The sequence below is a fragment of the Triturus cristatus genome, chromosome 9, assembly GCF_964204655.1.
Source record: "Triturus cristatus chromosome 9, aTriCri1.1, whole genome shotgun sequence".
Lineage (NCBI taxonomy): Eukaryota > Metazoa > Chordata > Amphibia > Caudata > Salamandridae > Triturus > Triturus cristatus.
In genome coordinates, this window is record NC_140592.1 from 671,224,497 (window position 1) to 671,238,660 (window position 14,164).

The 14,164-nt window shown below is 41.8% G+C and overlaps 1 protein-coding gene across 2 annotated transcripts in view; it reads right to left on the reverse strand.

Moving 5' to 3' along the window:
- PACS1 (phosphofurin acidic cluster sorting protein 1) overlaps positions 1-14,164 on the reverse strand; it is a 1,493,664-nt gene that overhangs the window by 483,942 nt on the left and 995,558 nt on the right. For both annotated transcript variants that reach the window (XM_085625739.1, XM_085625738.1), the window contains one exon: positions 1,296-1,406. In XM_085625739.1, the coding sequence (XP_085481865.1) occupies positions 1,296-1,406 (111 nt within the window). The remainder of the gene's footprint in view (positions 1-1,295; positions 1,407-14,164) is intronic.

A 14,164-nucleotide genomic window follows, 5' to 3' on the forward strand; every position in this document is an offset into this window, starting at 1 on the left:
GGCGCAACCAGAAATAGATCCCATCGGCCCCATGAATCAGAGTCTCACCACATACAGTCTTGCTATCAAATATGTGCGAAACAGCCACCATACATACACACTCCCAATGCACATCAAATGCAATTGGGTATTGCATTTGAGTGGAACTTTACACAAGGGGGTCTTTAGGCCACAATCCCACTGAAAAGAAAAAAGGTCTGCTCAGGACTATTAATTAATACAAAAATCAGTATGCTGCTACCACCACCATTGTAGGTCAACAACGAGGAATATGTCGTTGCAAAGGGTATGCTTGGTGCTTCCCTCCAGATCAAAGAACTGATTCTGGACCTCGGTGTTACCTTGGTCAGCCCTAGGTCTCAGAGCACAAACTGGATGAGCCTGCTAGCTGGCCACAACGAAGTCAAGAACCTGTTTTGCATGCAGTTATTCATTTTCAATGCATGAGACATGTCCATATACCATGCAGGGGACACTCCTGTTTTAACAGTTATTATACAATTTGCATATCACAAGTAATACAAAGTTAAGCATTGTTTTTATACATAGTCCCACCATCTATAAAGTACTCCAATCTATAGAGGGGGAGGTGTATAGGATACTTAATGTGAAAGAAAATACTGTAATTGAGAATAGACTGCTCCTATATCTATATCTTATATATGGAACATGATTGCTGCATTCTTCAGAATGAAAGTTGTACATGAAGGAAGAGGGCAAACTGTAAATTAGGTACTTGTATAAAACAAACCTATTTGATTTTAATGTGACCAGTTGCCTGGGAATCTTGCTTTTCTACACTCATTCCCATAATACGTACCTAGTGCAAAGGTATTTGAGTAAGCTTACAGACTATATTGGTCTAATAATCCACTATTTTCTATTAGGTAAGTACTATTCTCTAATTACTCAGAAGGTAGTATTCGGTTTCATTACTGGTATGCTTCTGTAATTTAAATGCCTAATAAAGAGTTTTGAAGTAAGAAAAAAGTTTAGCAAGATTAGCAGGACACTTAAACAGATTAAAGAGAAATGGGAAAGGTACTTGCTGAGGCATAAAGTTTTTTTGTTGCAAGTCAGAGCACCTCAGCAAACAATCAAATATTATCTAATCATGGGTTCAGGGAGCACATTTTAGTAGTGAGGAAATGCAACTATACATAGATAGGCTGGAATAATATGAAGGTTTCCTCACACACCTACAAGATATTTGGGTCCAGGTTTGTAAGGAAACTGCTCCAGCACTTAAGAAGACAAAAGAAATTAACCATGAAATACTTTTTAAATGCGTTTACCTGACAGAGGAGGTTCTGTTCTGCCGAAAAGGTCTCTCCAGGAAGAGTCCATAAACATACTGCTGTACCGACTGTCCACTGAACCAATATATTTTGCTACTGGATTTGAACCTGTGAAGGAGCAAATAAATACTAGTTTATGTCTTCTCTTAGTACAACAGTCAATGATTTGATAGGATGGGGAGTGAATAAAATGAGAATTAAAGAAGTGGTAACACAGCACTTGTGATTGTGTATGCGGGAGAGGAAGTGAGCATAGAAACCGAAAGAAAGATTCTGTTAGCATTCATTCTTTATATACTTGATTTGGCCTCTATTCCATCATTTTGCACACAAATGGGAATTTAATGAGAGAGACCTGGAACCTAAATAGCTGGTGTCACTCATCCCAACGGCTTCCTATTTTGCTTAATTGTTTAGTAGCTTGCTTCACACTGGCCTCCCATTAAGAGATGCCTGGTTCATGACCAACCATCTGTGGATCTACATTGCCAATTGTCAACATCAGGAACAGACAAAAGCCTCTGTATATCTTCAAGGATCCAACTGTATTTAGTGCTTTGTATGGAGAACAGACAGGGCTCCATCTGATACTTCAGAGAATTCTTCTCTATGCAGTTTACTGCAGAGGTATTGTAGGATTTCTTGCACTACAAACAGTTCCAGTTGGCAGACGATGCACCCATCCAGGCTATATGGTTCCTTCTTCCAGATCATTTCACAGTGAGAAAAATACAAGGGCTTGAAGCTTCTCGCTGAATGCCTATTTCCACTTCTCGCGCAATGGAGAAGCCCAACACCCAAAAATAATATTTAATTTTTTTGCAGATTGATGTTCACATGTGAAAGCACCCTCTGTCAGCACAGATAAGAACCTTGGCAAATCTATGTTTTGGATGACCCTCAGAGTACAACAAAGTCTACCACATGGTTCAGTTTGATGACTTCTGAACGTCTTTCGAAAACTGATAGCTGGAGGAGGGTGCAATCAGAAAATAAATGTTTAAATCCGTCTGTAGATGTCAAAGCAGCTGGAAAACTGGCATTACTAGATAAAAGAGACCGGTGACAAAAAGGTAATTTAAACAGTGACAAGACATGAGGCCCGCTATGGGAGTACGATATGAGCAATGGGGGTGGAGGGGGGTGACCGCTCTAAGATAAAATAAACTAGCCATGGCATTGGGAGGGGCGCACTGTTTCTACATAATTGGTGAAACTATATAATTACAGAGAGAGGTTAGAGCCAGGTGACTGTAGGGGATGTATGTTGAATCTGTATTACAGCACAAAATCCATATAAAGCAAAATTGATTCTAATAAAATATTCTTTACCATGGATACGATATTCTTATGCTAGATTCATGAATACTGAACGTACCATGGATCCCAAGTCAAGGCAGATCCTTACCTCCTGACAAAAGACCCAGGACAGGTGCTACATTACAACAGGGCCTCCATGCACTTGACTGCCTATTTTCATCAGAGACAGTTTGGGTTCTTGAATTTACCCTTATATGGCTTTCAGGACTTATGAGTGACTCCGTTTGGCTCAGTGTGATGTCATCGGCGTCTGGTGCGTCGATTAGGACATCGCAGTCACCTATATCGGCGTCACACAGGTGCACGGACGTCAGCACTTTCCACTTTTCCTCGCCAGAAGCGCAGAGCCATGAAGTGACTGACTTGATTGTGTATCAAAATCTAGGGCCCTGAAAAGGGGAAAACCCTAAAAAAAATAAGTCAGCAGAGCGGGGAGGCATGGGTGGGTCTGTAAGGAATCTGAAGCTAGATATTGTCTCTACCAGATAAGGCGTCACAGAAAGTAAGTAACTTTTTATCTGATAGAGACTTTCAGCTGTAGATTCCTTACCTTTGAATAGATAACTAAGCCATGCCATCCTGGCGGTGGGTTGCAGGAAGATTTCTATATTAGGAAGTCCTGCAGGACCGAGTGGGCAAAATGCCAGTCCCTGCGGACCTGCCTGTCCAGGCAGTAATCTTTGACAAACGTGTGCAAAGATACCCATGTTGTTGCCTGGCAGACGTCTAGGACTGGGACACCCTAAGCCAACGCCGTGGTAGCAGCCTTTCCCCTGGTGGAATGAGCTCTTAATCCCTGAGAGGCATGCTTCTTAGCCAGGGGATAGCAGATTTTAATGCAGAGAACGACTCAGAGAGAAACAGTTTGTTTCTGTACCGCCCTACCTTTTTTAGCTCTCACGTAACTGACAAAGTGTTGGTCATCCACCCCGAACTCTATTGTCCGGTCAAGGCAGAAAGACAACGCTCTTTTTGGGTTCAGACAGTGGAGACGCTTCTTCTTCTTTAGAGGGATGCGGAGGAGTAAAAAAGGTGGGCAGCGTGATAGATTGACCCAGATTGAATGCTGTCACCACCTTTGGAAGAAATGAAGCATGGATGCGAAGCACCATTTTATCTACAAAGACCATCATGTAGAGGGGCATACATTATAACACCTGTAACTCTCACCCTCAGGGCATATGTTATCACCACCAGAAAGGATGTCTTGATGGTAAGCAGCAGGAGGGGAAAGTTGTGCAAAAGCAAATTAAGGTCCCACTGTGACATGACAAAGGGTTGGGTGGAAACAAGTAACACAGCCCCTTCAAGAACCTATTTACAATTGGAGATTTAAACAGAGAGGGTTGGGCTGGCAGCCGCCAAAAAACTGACAGAGCAAAAAGAAAACCCTTAAGAGTAACCAAAGCAGAGCCCTGCTGGGCAAGTGTACGAATGAAAAGAATAACAGTAGAAAGAGCAGCAGAAACATGGTCAATATACCTTTCTGTACAATATGATTCAAACTTCTTCCAACAGCAGGCATATACTGTCTAGGTGGAGGGCCACCTGGCCGCCACAATAACGTTGCATACCTTGGGAGGAAGGTCAAAAGCTATCAACTGTCGCCACTCAATCTCCACTCATGGAGGCGGAGATTTGACAGGTTCGGGTGGGGAATCCTACCCTATTGCTGCGACAGAAGATCCTCCCGAAGGGGCAGCCTGATTGGAGGATCGATACTCATTTTCAGAAGCTCTGAATACCAGACTCTCCTTGCCCAGTTCAGAGCCACAAGAATGACATGGGGCCGGTCATTCTTGATCTTCTTCAAAACTCTAGGATGAAGTGGTATGAGCGGAAAGGCATAGAATAGGCCTGAGCTTCACTCGCAACGAAAAGCATTGCCGAGCGATAGCCGACTTGGAAACCATAACGCGCAAAACTGCTGACACTGCACATTGTCTTCGAAGGTGAACAAATCTAACCAAGGTTCTCCCCACTGCTGAAAGAGACCTTGCACCACCTCTGACTGGAGACGTAATTCGTGATCCACTAGGCATGGATGGTTGAGTTAGTCTGCCCTTGTGTTCAGAGAACCTGTCAGGTGTTGGACCACCAGGATTATGGCCTGTTGTTCCAGCCATGTCCAGAGATGCAGGGCCTCTAGACAAAGGGTCCATGATCCCACCCCACCCTGTTTATTGCAGTACCACATGGCGGTGATGTTGTTCGTGAACACCTGCACCATCTTTCCCCTGACAAAGGGAAGAAATGCTTTTAGTGCTAACCTAATCGTTCGAAGCTCCAACAAATTTATGTGGAGCCCCGCCTCCGCCGTAGATCAGTGACCCTGTGTAGGAAAGTTGGATCTGCTTTCATGGTTACCCCCACTTTTTGCCTGGTGCTATGCTGTTTCTGACTAGTCTGACTGGAATCCTGCTAATCAGGACCCCAGTCTCTGTGCTTCTTCCCTAAATTGGACATGGTGAGTACTTAGGTACACGTCAGATTGGCTACTGGTGTACCCTTGTAAGTAACTAGTATATGGTACTAAGGTACCCAGGGCATAGGTAAACAGGGGTCTCCTATGGGCTGAAGAAAATATTATGCCACCCATGAGAGCCCACTCAAATTGTGACTAAAGGCCTGCCATTGCAGCCTGAGCAAGCTGGTGCTAGACCACTTTCGACAGATATAAGTTTCCTTATATCTGAGGTCACTGCACTTAAAACCTATAAGTCACCACTAAGACAGGGCTTTCAATCCTGAAGGCAGGGTGCTCGGTTCGAAGTGTGAGAGTGCCCATGCATGAGCAGAACACCCCTACAATCTTCAGAGTTCATTCTCCAGGGTTGTAAATGCATCAGCCATTACGATATATGGAGTGGCCATGCGTCATTACATGATGGCTATCTCTAAACTGGCTGTAACGAACCCTGTTGTGTTTGGTATCAAACATGTTGTAATCATCCTCTATGAGAAGCTGGCTTGGTATATGGTGCACACTTATGTAAGTGAGCACCCTGCACCAATCCAGACATCCCTTAAGGTGATTGTAATGGTCTTAGACAACCTTAGAAAGCTCTCCAAGTGGTAGCTGTGGAGAGCAGCCTTCAGTCTTAGACTACAAGGAGTGTAAACCAGCTTATTTTAACTGAACATAATCTTATAGGTATAGATTAAGTGAAAAAGAACCACAGTGTATTTATAAATATGTATTCATTATAAGACGCTCACTGACACATATATATATCCCCTAGGCGGAGATATACACAATGCACACAATACTTTTCAATAGAAACAGGTAAGTAGCACAGTTACACATAGGGGGAGACCAAACCATATACTAAAATAGTGGTACGCGAACCACGACTCAAGTCTAGACTATACTCAGAAGATGTAGAAGTGCCGGGGACCCAAGGTACTACCAGAGGTAAGTAACCAGGAACCCCACGGAGGCCGTGTGCAGAGTGGGTAACACGACCACGGGCTCAATACAAGTCAACGGGTAAGTCGCAGTTGCAATTTTAAAGAAGAAGGACCCTTCCCAGTGGACCCTGAAGAAACTCTTTGGAAGACAGAAGGTTGGCGAGCCAGCACACCCGTGGTTACCTTAGGAACCAGGTTACCTGCCCCAGGGGGGCCAGGTGCATAAGTGTGAAGTGGCGTCGGAAACCGCAGTCGAACCCAATGGAGGACTTCAGGAAGATGCCACTGCTGGAGAAGGAGAAAGTGTCCGGTGGAACCCAAAGGTGGATTCAAGTCGAGAAGTACCTGGAAGCAGAGGGGATAGTCTATGCCACTTGTAAGTGACCAGGAGGCACGGAAGACTTATGCCCACCAATGTCGGGTGCAGCAGGAGAGTTGACGGTGATCTTGGAGCTGCAGCTGTGAGGACCAGGCGACGCTGTGGAAGATGCTCACTAACACATACATATATCTCCTAGGTGGAGATGTACACAATGCACACAATACTTTTCAATAGAAACAGGTAAGTAGCACAGTTACCCAGTGGTCGCCAGGGGGAGACCAAACCATTTACTAAAATAGTGGCACGCGAATCCCGAATCAAATCTAGACTATACTCAGAAGACGTAGAAGTGCCGGGGACCCAATGAACTACCAGAGGTAAGTAACCAGGAACCCCACGGAGGCCGTGTGCACAGTGGGAACACGACCACGGCTCAATACAAGTCAATAGGTAAGTCGCAGTTGCAATTTTAAAAAAGAAGGACCCTTCCAGTGGACACTGAAGAATCGCTGTGGAAGACAACATGTTGGAGAGCCACAACCACCCGTGGATACCCTAGGAACCTGGATACCTACACCAGGGACGCTGGGTGCATAGGTGTTAAGTGGCGTCGGAGACTGCTTATGAAATCAATGGAGGAGTTCAGGAAGACACCGCTGCTGGAGAAGCTGAAAGTGTCCGGTGGAACCCAAAGGTGGATTCAGGATGAGAAGTACCTGCAAGCAAAGGAGACAGAGTCTATGCCATTTGGAAGTGACAAGGAGGCCCAGAAGACGAATGCTCACCGTAGTAGAGTGTTGCAGCAGAGCTGATGGTGACCTTGAAACTGCAACTGTGTGGACCGGGCGAGGCTGTGGAAGACCAGGAGCTGTGCACGAGCCGTCCCACTTGGGATGTCGAGAGTTGAGGGTCGGTGTCTGTTGGAAGCACCAACAAGCCTTTGCAACTGCAACCAATGTGGAAAGTGAAGTAGGTACAGTGTAGAGACCAGCAAGGTCCAGGCGACTCATCACATGCAGGGAGTCAGGGCAGGCCTGAGCAATGAGGGGAGCCCGCAGAAATCAAAGGAGAACCTCAGGAGGACCCAAAGGCCGGAGGCACTGGAGTCGCAAGAGGAGCTCGAGCAGCTCACCAAAGATGCAGGCCCACGATGCAAGTGATGCGGTGAGCAAGTTGATCTTGGTCACAGGAGATGCCTGAGGTTGGGGCTACTTGCAGCCTGAAGATTTTGGTGGAAAGAAGCCAACAAGCCTTTGTAACTGGAAGTCGATGTGGTGCACAGGGGTTCGGTTCCTGCGGCTCTGATGAGGGATACTGGCTTCAATCTTGGTGAGAGGACAGGGCAGGCCTCGAGGGATGTGAAGAACCACCACCTATGTTGCTGAGACTTTCGGAGTCTGTGGGAGCCCAGGATCAGCAGTCCGGTCAGCTTAGTTGCAGTGCCTGCAGATGCAGGGAAGTGACTCCTTCACTTCAAGGGAGATTCCTTCAGGTGTCTTGGATGCCCACAGGCCTTGGAAGGTTCCTGTGTGGAGCACAGGCACGGAAATTGCATCAGACAAGCAGGGCGATGAGATCAGGAACAGCAGGAGTCTTCCCAGTTGCAGCCCAGAGCGAAGTCCAGAGTGGCCAGACGGTCGAAGAACAAGCATTTACAATGCAATGGTCTCGGCATTGTTAAAGTTAGAGCTATTGGCATTGCTCATGACATTATTTTTAAAACGGCATTGTTATTTACAATGTCAATAGCTTAATCTCGCTCAAATGCGAGACCTATTGCATTTGCGGACACGGCACGGCCACACACACACACACACACACATACACGTGTTACCATCCTTGTGGGGACTATGTGTGAATACCTGCCTTGTGGGGACTAACCTTTCCCAATGTTTTTAAAACACACTAATAACAGAAAAATGTTAAGAAAAAATTCGTGATACAGGATCCTGCTTGAAATGTGCAAATATATTGTTATTTAATCGTGCGCACAGCACTATCCTTGTGGGGACTTGAACACGTGCTACCATCCTTGTGGGGACCTTGTCCGTAACACTATTTGTGATTGAATACAGTCGAAGGCACATGGCTAAATGTTTATTTTATCAATATACACAAACAACATTATAATCTATTCATATATGAATTACTGCATATATACTAGGTGCGTACATTTAAAACAGATTATGTTAATGTGGCAGAAAATGTCATATCATGCTTAAAGAAAGACACTTAAAGCTGTATTTAACCTATGTATTAGTGGATAAAATCATCTTAGGAGATAAGGGAACTAACACAAAGAAATTAACATATGGAACCAAGGAATATGGTCAAGTGGAACCCGGAGCTTGATTAGCTGCTTACATTTTTGCCAACATAGATGTTCAAGTCCCCACAAAGATACTGGGTGAAGATCATTGTGTTTAAGTCTCCATAGACATAGTGTGTACATTCAAAGCTTAAATCCCATTATAAAGACTGTGAAGCTAATGATGTTCATGTCCCCACAGAGATGGTGTGTTATTATAGCGATGTTCAAGTCCCCACAAAGATAGTGTGTTAATACAGTGTTGTTCAAGTCCCCACAATGATAGTGTTTTAATTTAGTGTTTTTCAAGTCCCCACAAAGATAGTGTGTTATTATAGTGATGTTTAAGTCCCCACAAAGATAGTGTGTTATTACAGTGTTGTTCAAGTCCCCACAAAGATAGTGTGTTATTACAGTGTTGTTCAAGTCCCCACAAAGATAGTGTGTTATTATAGTGATGTTTAAGTCCCCACAGAAATAGTACATGAAGGTGATTGTGTTTAAGTCCTCATTGAAATAGGACCTGATTCACAAAGGTAAACTTAGATAAAAAGTCTAACTTTACTACTTATTAATATTCACAAAGCCACATACCTAGAATGTAAAGCTGATGATGTTCAAGTGAAAGCAAACACAAGGAGATGATGGACGGAGCGCTGAAGCTTTTCAGACACTCACCCCCCGTCACAGATCTGGGTTGAATCCATCATCGTTCTTTAGCTCACTTCGCCACCCCAGTTCAGACCCAGCTATATGCAAATCAGTCTTGAACCTGTGCCTCATGGCACCCCTGGTGGTTCAAGTCGAAAAAGAGCTTGTGTGTAATTACAGGAATGCTCAAGTCCCCACAGAGATGGTGTGTTACTATAGTATTACCACAGTCGCCAAAGAGAATGTGTGTGATTATAGACGTGCCCAGGTCCCCACAGAGATAGTGTGTGATTATAGAGATATCAAGCTCCCAACAGAAATAGTGTGTGATTATAGACATACCCAGGTCCCCAGAGATAGAGTGTGATTGTAGAGATGTCCGGGTCCCCACAGAGATAGTGTGTGATTATAGACATGCCCAGGTCCCCACAGAGATAGTGTGTGATTATAGACATGCCCAGGTCCCCAAAGAGATAGTGTGTGATTATAGACATGCCCAGGTCCCCACAGAGATAGTGTGTGATTATAGACATGCCCAGGTCCCCACAGAGGTAGTGTGTGACTGTAGAGATGTCGAGGTCCCCACAGAGGTAGTGTGTGACTATAGAGATGTCGAGGTCCCCACAGAGATGGTGTGTGACTATAGTATTACCATGGTTGCCAAAGAGAATGTGTGTGATTATACACATGCCCAGGTCCCACAGAGAAAGAGTATGATTAGAGATATGCCCAGGTCCCCACAGAGTTAGTCTGTGATTAATAGGATGCACAGGGATAGCACACAGAGATAGTGCATAATTATAGTCATGTACAAGTCCTCACAGAGCTATTGTGCAATTACAGTGATGTTTAAGTCCCCACAGTGATAATGTGTGATTACAGTCATATTCAAGACTCCAAAGTGATATGTATAATGATAGGTATGTTGAAGAACCCCTACAGATCGTATTAGTCAGGTGGCTTATTAAATTAATGAATCCACTTGAGGGATATGTGTTGACAACTCTCTCACATGTTTGAATCCTGGTGCTACCACTCAGCCTTTATTCTTTCCAAGGTCTGTAGAATAAGTACTATTTACTTGGATAACAAAACACATATGGTATTCAGCAACAAGATACACTCAGGTGTTGTTGTGCACTTTATATATGCACATGAGATGATATGATGTGATAATAGTGGTACTCAAGCCACCACTATGATAGACTGGAATTATCCATATCTACGAATCCCACTTCAAATGCAGCATTAACTGATTTAAACTGTGTTCATCCAAGAGGGCTCACACTTCCTTAAAATTCCAAGTATCTGTGTTTTCATTTTGTTTTCTAGCCCCATCTCATCAACTCCAGTCTCCATTAAAAAGATAAAACTGTATTTTTGATGGCAATAAACTCCCCATACTGATTCGTTCTGACACTTTAGGATTATTACAATAGAGAAATCGATTTAAGAACTGGCACGTCTTTATACATTTTGTCTCTATAATTCAAGAATGAAATGATCCTCTCCTTACAAAGCTCTTCTTTCTCTCAAAGTATATTCTTCATGTGAGAAGTGGGATTTTTCGATTGTTAGAGGCGTGAGGTGGCATCGCCTCAAACCAGCACCAGTGGCGATTGGGTAGCACTCCGGAATCCACAAAACCTAGATGCAAGATATATATACATATATATATATATATATATATATATGCACATATACCTTGTTTAACAAACTTCAAACATTTACTGTGTTTAGAAACACAAACTCTGTAAGTGGATTTCCAGAATGGATCTAGCAGTCCTTTGTGCAAGAGTAGAAAAAATCAAGTTGGCAGTGGTACATCCGCCTTTTTATGGGAAGACACATTCTCAAAATGTGCCCAGGTGAAACATGAGACACTTTCACAAAGTTGAAACATCTATTTGTTCAGCCTTTTATATTTGGAGTGTAAAATAGAAATTCTTAAACAAGGCTTGAACATTCTCAGAAGTGCTGATGTCAGCTAGAAGAGACTTTCTCAGCTTTGATGATTGTATTATTTGAAGGGCAAATCATATACAAGAGTCTTACAAATTGTATTCCTGAACTGAGCTGGTATGTTCATAAGAGTAGAGAAAGTCACTTTGGCTGACATACAGCTGTCTTTTTCATGGAAATAAAAACCTCAGAATGTGCCTACTTTAATTACAGGAATCTTTCACACTGTTAAAGTTTTTTTGAGGAGTGAGCCCAAATGTTGTACTTCGTGTGTGTGGGGTATAAAACTAGGCTTCCTAAAAGGAGCCGTTTAATCCTTTGTTCAGGAAGGACAATTTAATAGTCATGCACTAGCTGCTTTTGTGAGTAAAGAAACCTTAAAATGTGCCAATGTTAAAGATAGGAGTCCTCCACAAAGTTGAATAACTTGTTTTTGGCAGTGGGAATTTTATACATACAGTTTTACACACTAAGGGCCTCGTTTATGAAAAGTGTTGCATCGCTGCGTGAAAGCAGCAATGCTAAACTATTCAGTGTGCCCTCCTTGCGACATGATTGATGTGCTGCATTTATTGTACAACGCACCATGTTGCATGGAATGATAGATACATCAGGAATCCTGACTTTTCTGTCGGCGTGAAACCCAAACAGTGCTGGAGTTGTGTCGTAAGCATGAAGCAATGAATGGGGGAAGCCTATTCCCATTGTACTGCGTCACCCTTATGCCTGCTGTGAGGCAGGCATAAGGTTGTGACACAGTAGCGTCCTAGAAGTGGCACAGTGAAATCTGATAGATTTCACTGTGCCACTTCTACTAGGCTTTTGCGGGGGAACACCCACCCTACATACATTATACCCGACGCAGGTATAATGTGGCGCAGGGCTTTATAAAGTGACGCATCTGCTTAAATGCATCACTTTGTAAATATGGTGCAATATGGCACATATTTTATGCAGCTACACCCTCACAAAAAGTGACGCAACAGCAGGGCAAAAGTGTAACAAGGGGCTCATAAATAAGCTCCTCATTTTGCAATTAGGTTTATGGTCCCTTTGTGCCGGAGTAGAGAAAATGACTAATAGTTCTGTAACTACACTTTACATGAGAAAAGAAACATTTTCAAAATGGGCACACGTTAAATATGGTGAATTAAAAAAATATTTATTCCAAAATATCATGTGACATAAATATGTTGTCAAAAATATCACCGCTGCAAAAATATAGTGGAACAGAATATCAAAATTAAGAATGTAAGTTTTATTGTATACAATATGGTAAGAGAAAGTGTTGGACTTCAGAAAGGTTACATATACCATTCCAATACAGTCATTTAAAAAAATATATTTAAATACCTAAATACATAAAATGATTAACCATTGATAAACTAGAAAATACATATTGTATACATTTAAATAAAATGCACAATTTATTATAAATCTACTAAATAAACGTATCATTAAATTAAATATTTAAATTAACATAAGCAAAATTCACTTCTCTCGCTACTACTGAAAAAACCACAAACACCAAGAAGATAAATTAAAATATAAATACAATTTAAATAAATGAAACATATACAAATAATAAATATAATATACACTTGCTGATATATATTACTAATTATTTCTTGCAGTCTAAATAAAACTATTTTTTCATTTTAAATATTCAATGACAAAATATGATTTATAAATAAATATTTAAATAACAAAAAATTAAAAAAGAAAACTATTTTCATTTAAATATTTTCTCACCCTATTCCCCTACAAACTGAACAAGCTGCTAAATTAGGTATATTTAATTATGCAATACAAAATATAAATTAAAAATTGGATATTAAACCCAAATAAATGAAAGAATAATTAAACAATTAAAACATTACATACTAATAATTTATATATTGATTTTACCTTACATTACTTAAAATTGAAAAACAATTAGTTAAAATGTAATTTACCTCCAATCATATTCCCCCAAAAACCCAAACTCCCACTACTAAATTATAAACTACTTAAAATAGGTGTTTGTAGATCGCACATTAACTCTTAGACATCTTAGCACTAACAGATGTTGATTGCTACCCAACGGTACTCATTTTGTCGACCTCAGATGGTTGAAAGGCTGAGTGGACCCGCCGGGATTTGAACCTATGACCATGAGATTGAACACAGGGCCCTGACATGGACACTTTAGTCCACTGAGCCACCAGACCCATCTAATTGTCTTTTAAAAATTCAGTTGCACATTTAAAATTGCAAACTATATATAAAAAAAGAACATTTTACTAATATTATAAGTATACATATATATTTAATAAAAAACAATGTTTATTACAAGTATACTAAAGTACACTATTAATTACAACAATTTTCTTCATTATACTGTTGCTTAAATTGGAGTGGGAAGAGTAAATCTAGTCCATCCAATTCCTATGCTTTCCTTATTATTGCTTAATTGAGGTGAGGATAGCTAATATAACCCTTACAAAGTCCAACACGTTCCCTACTGTTGCTTAGGATGGAGTGAGAATAGTAAATATAACCCCTTTTAAGTCCAGTACTTTTCTTTCGGTTTCGTATATATTGGGGTGGGAATAGTAAATTTAATCCCTCTGAAGTGCAACACTTTTCCAGCTGTTGCTTACATTGCAGTGGGAATATTAAATCTAACCTCTCCGAAATTCAGCACTTTCCCTGCTTTTGCTTAGGGTGGAATGGAAATAGTAAATTTGACCCCTTCAGAGGTTCAACACCTTCCCTACTGTTGTTTAGACTGGAGTGGAAATGGCCCTTTGAACCCCTCTGAAGTACAACACTTTCCCTACTTTTACTTAGATTGGAGTGGAAGTAGCAAACATCGACTTTCTAGAGGACTTACTCCCTTCACAGCGAAGC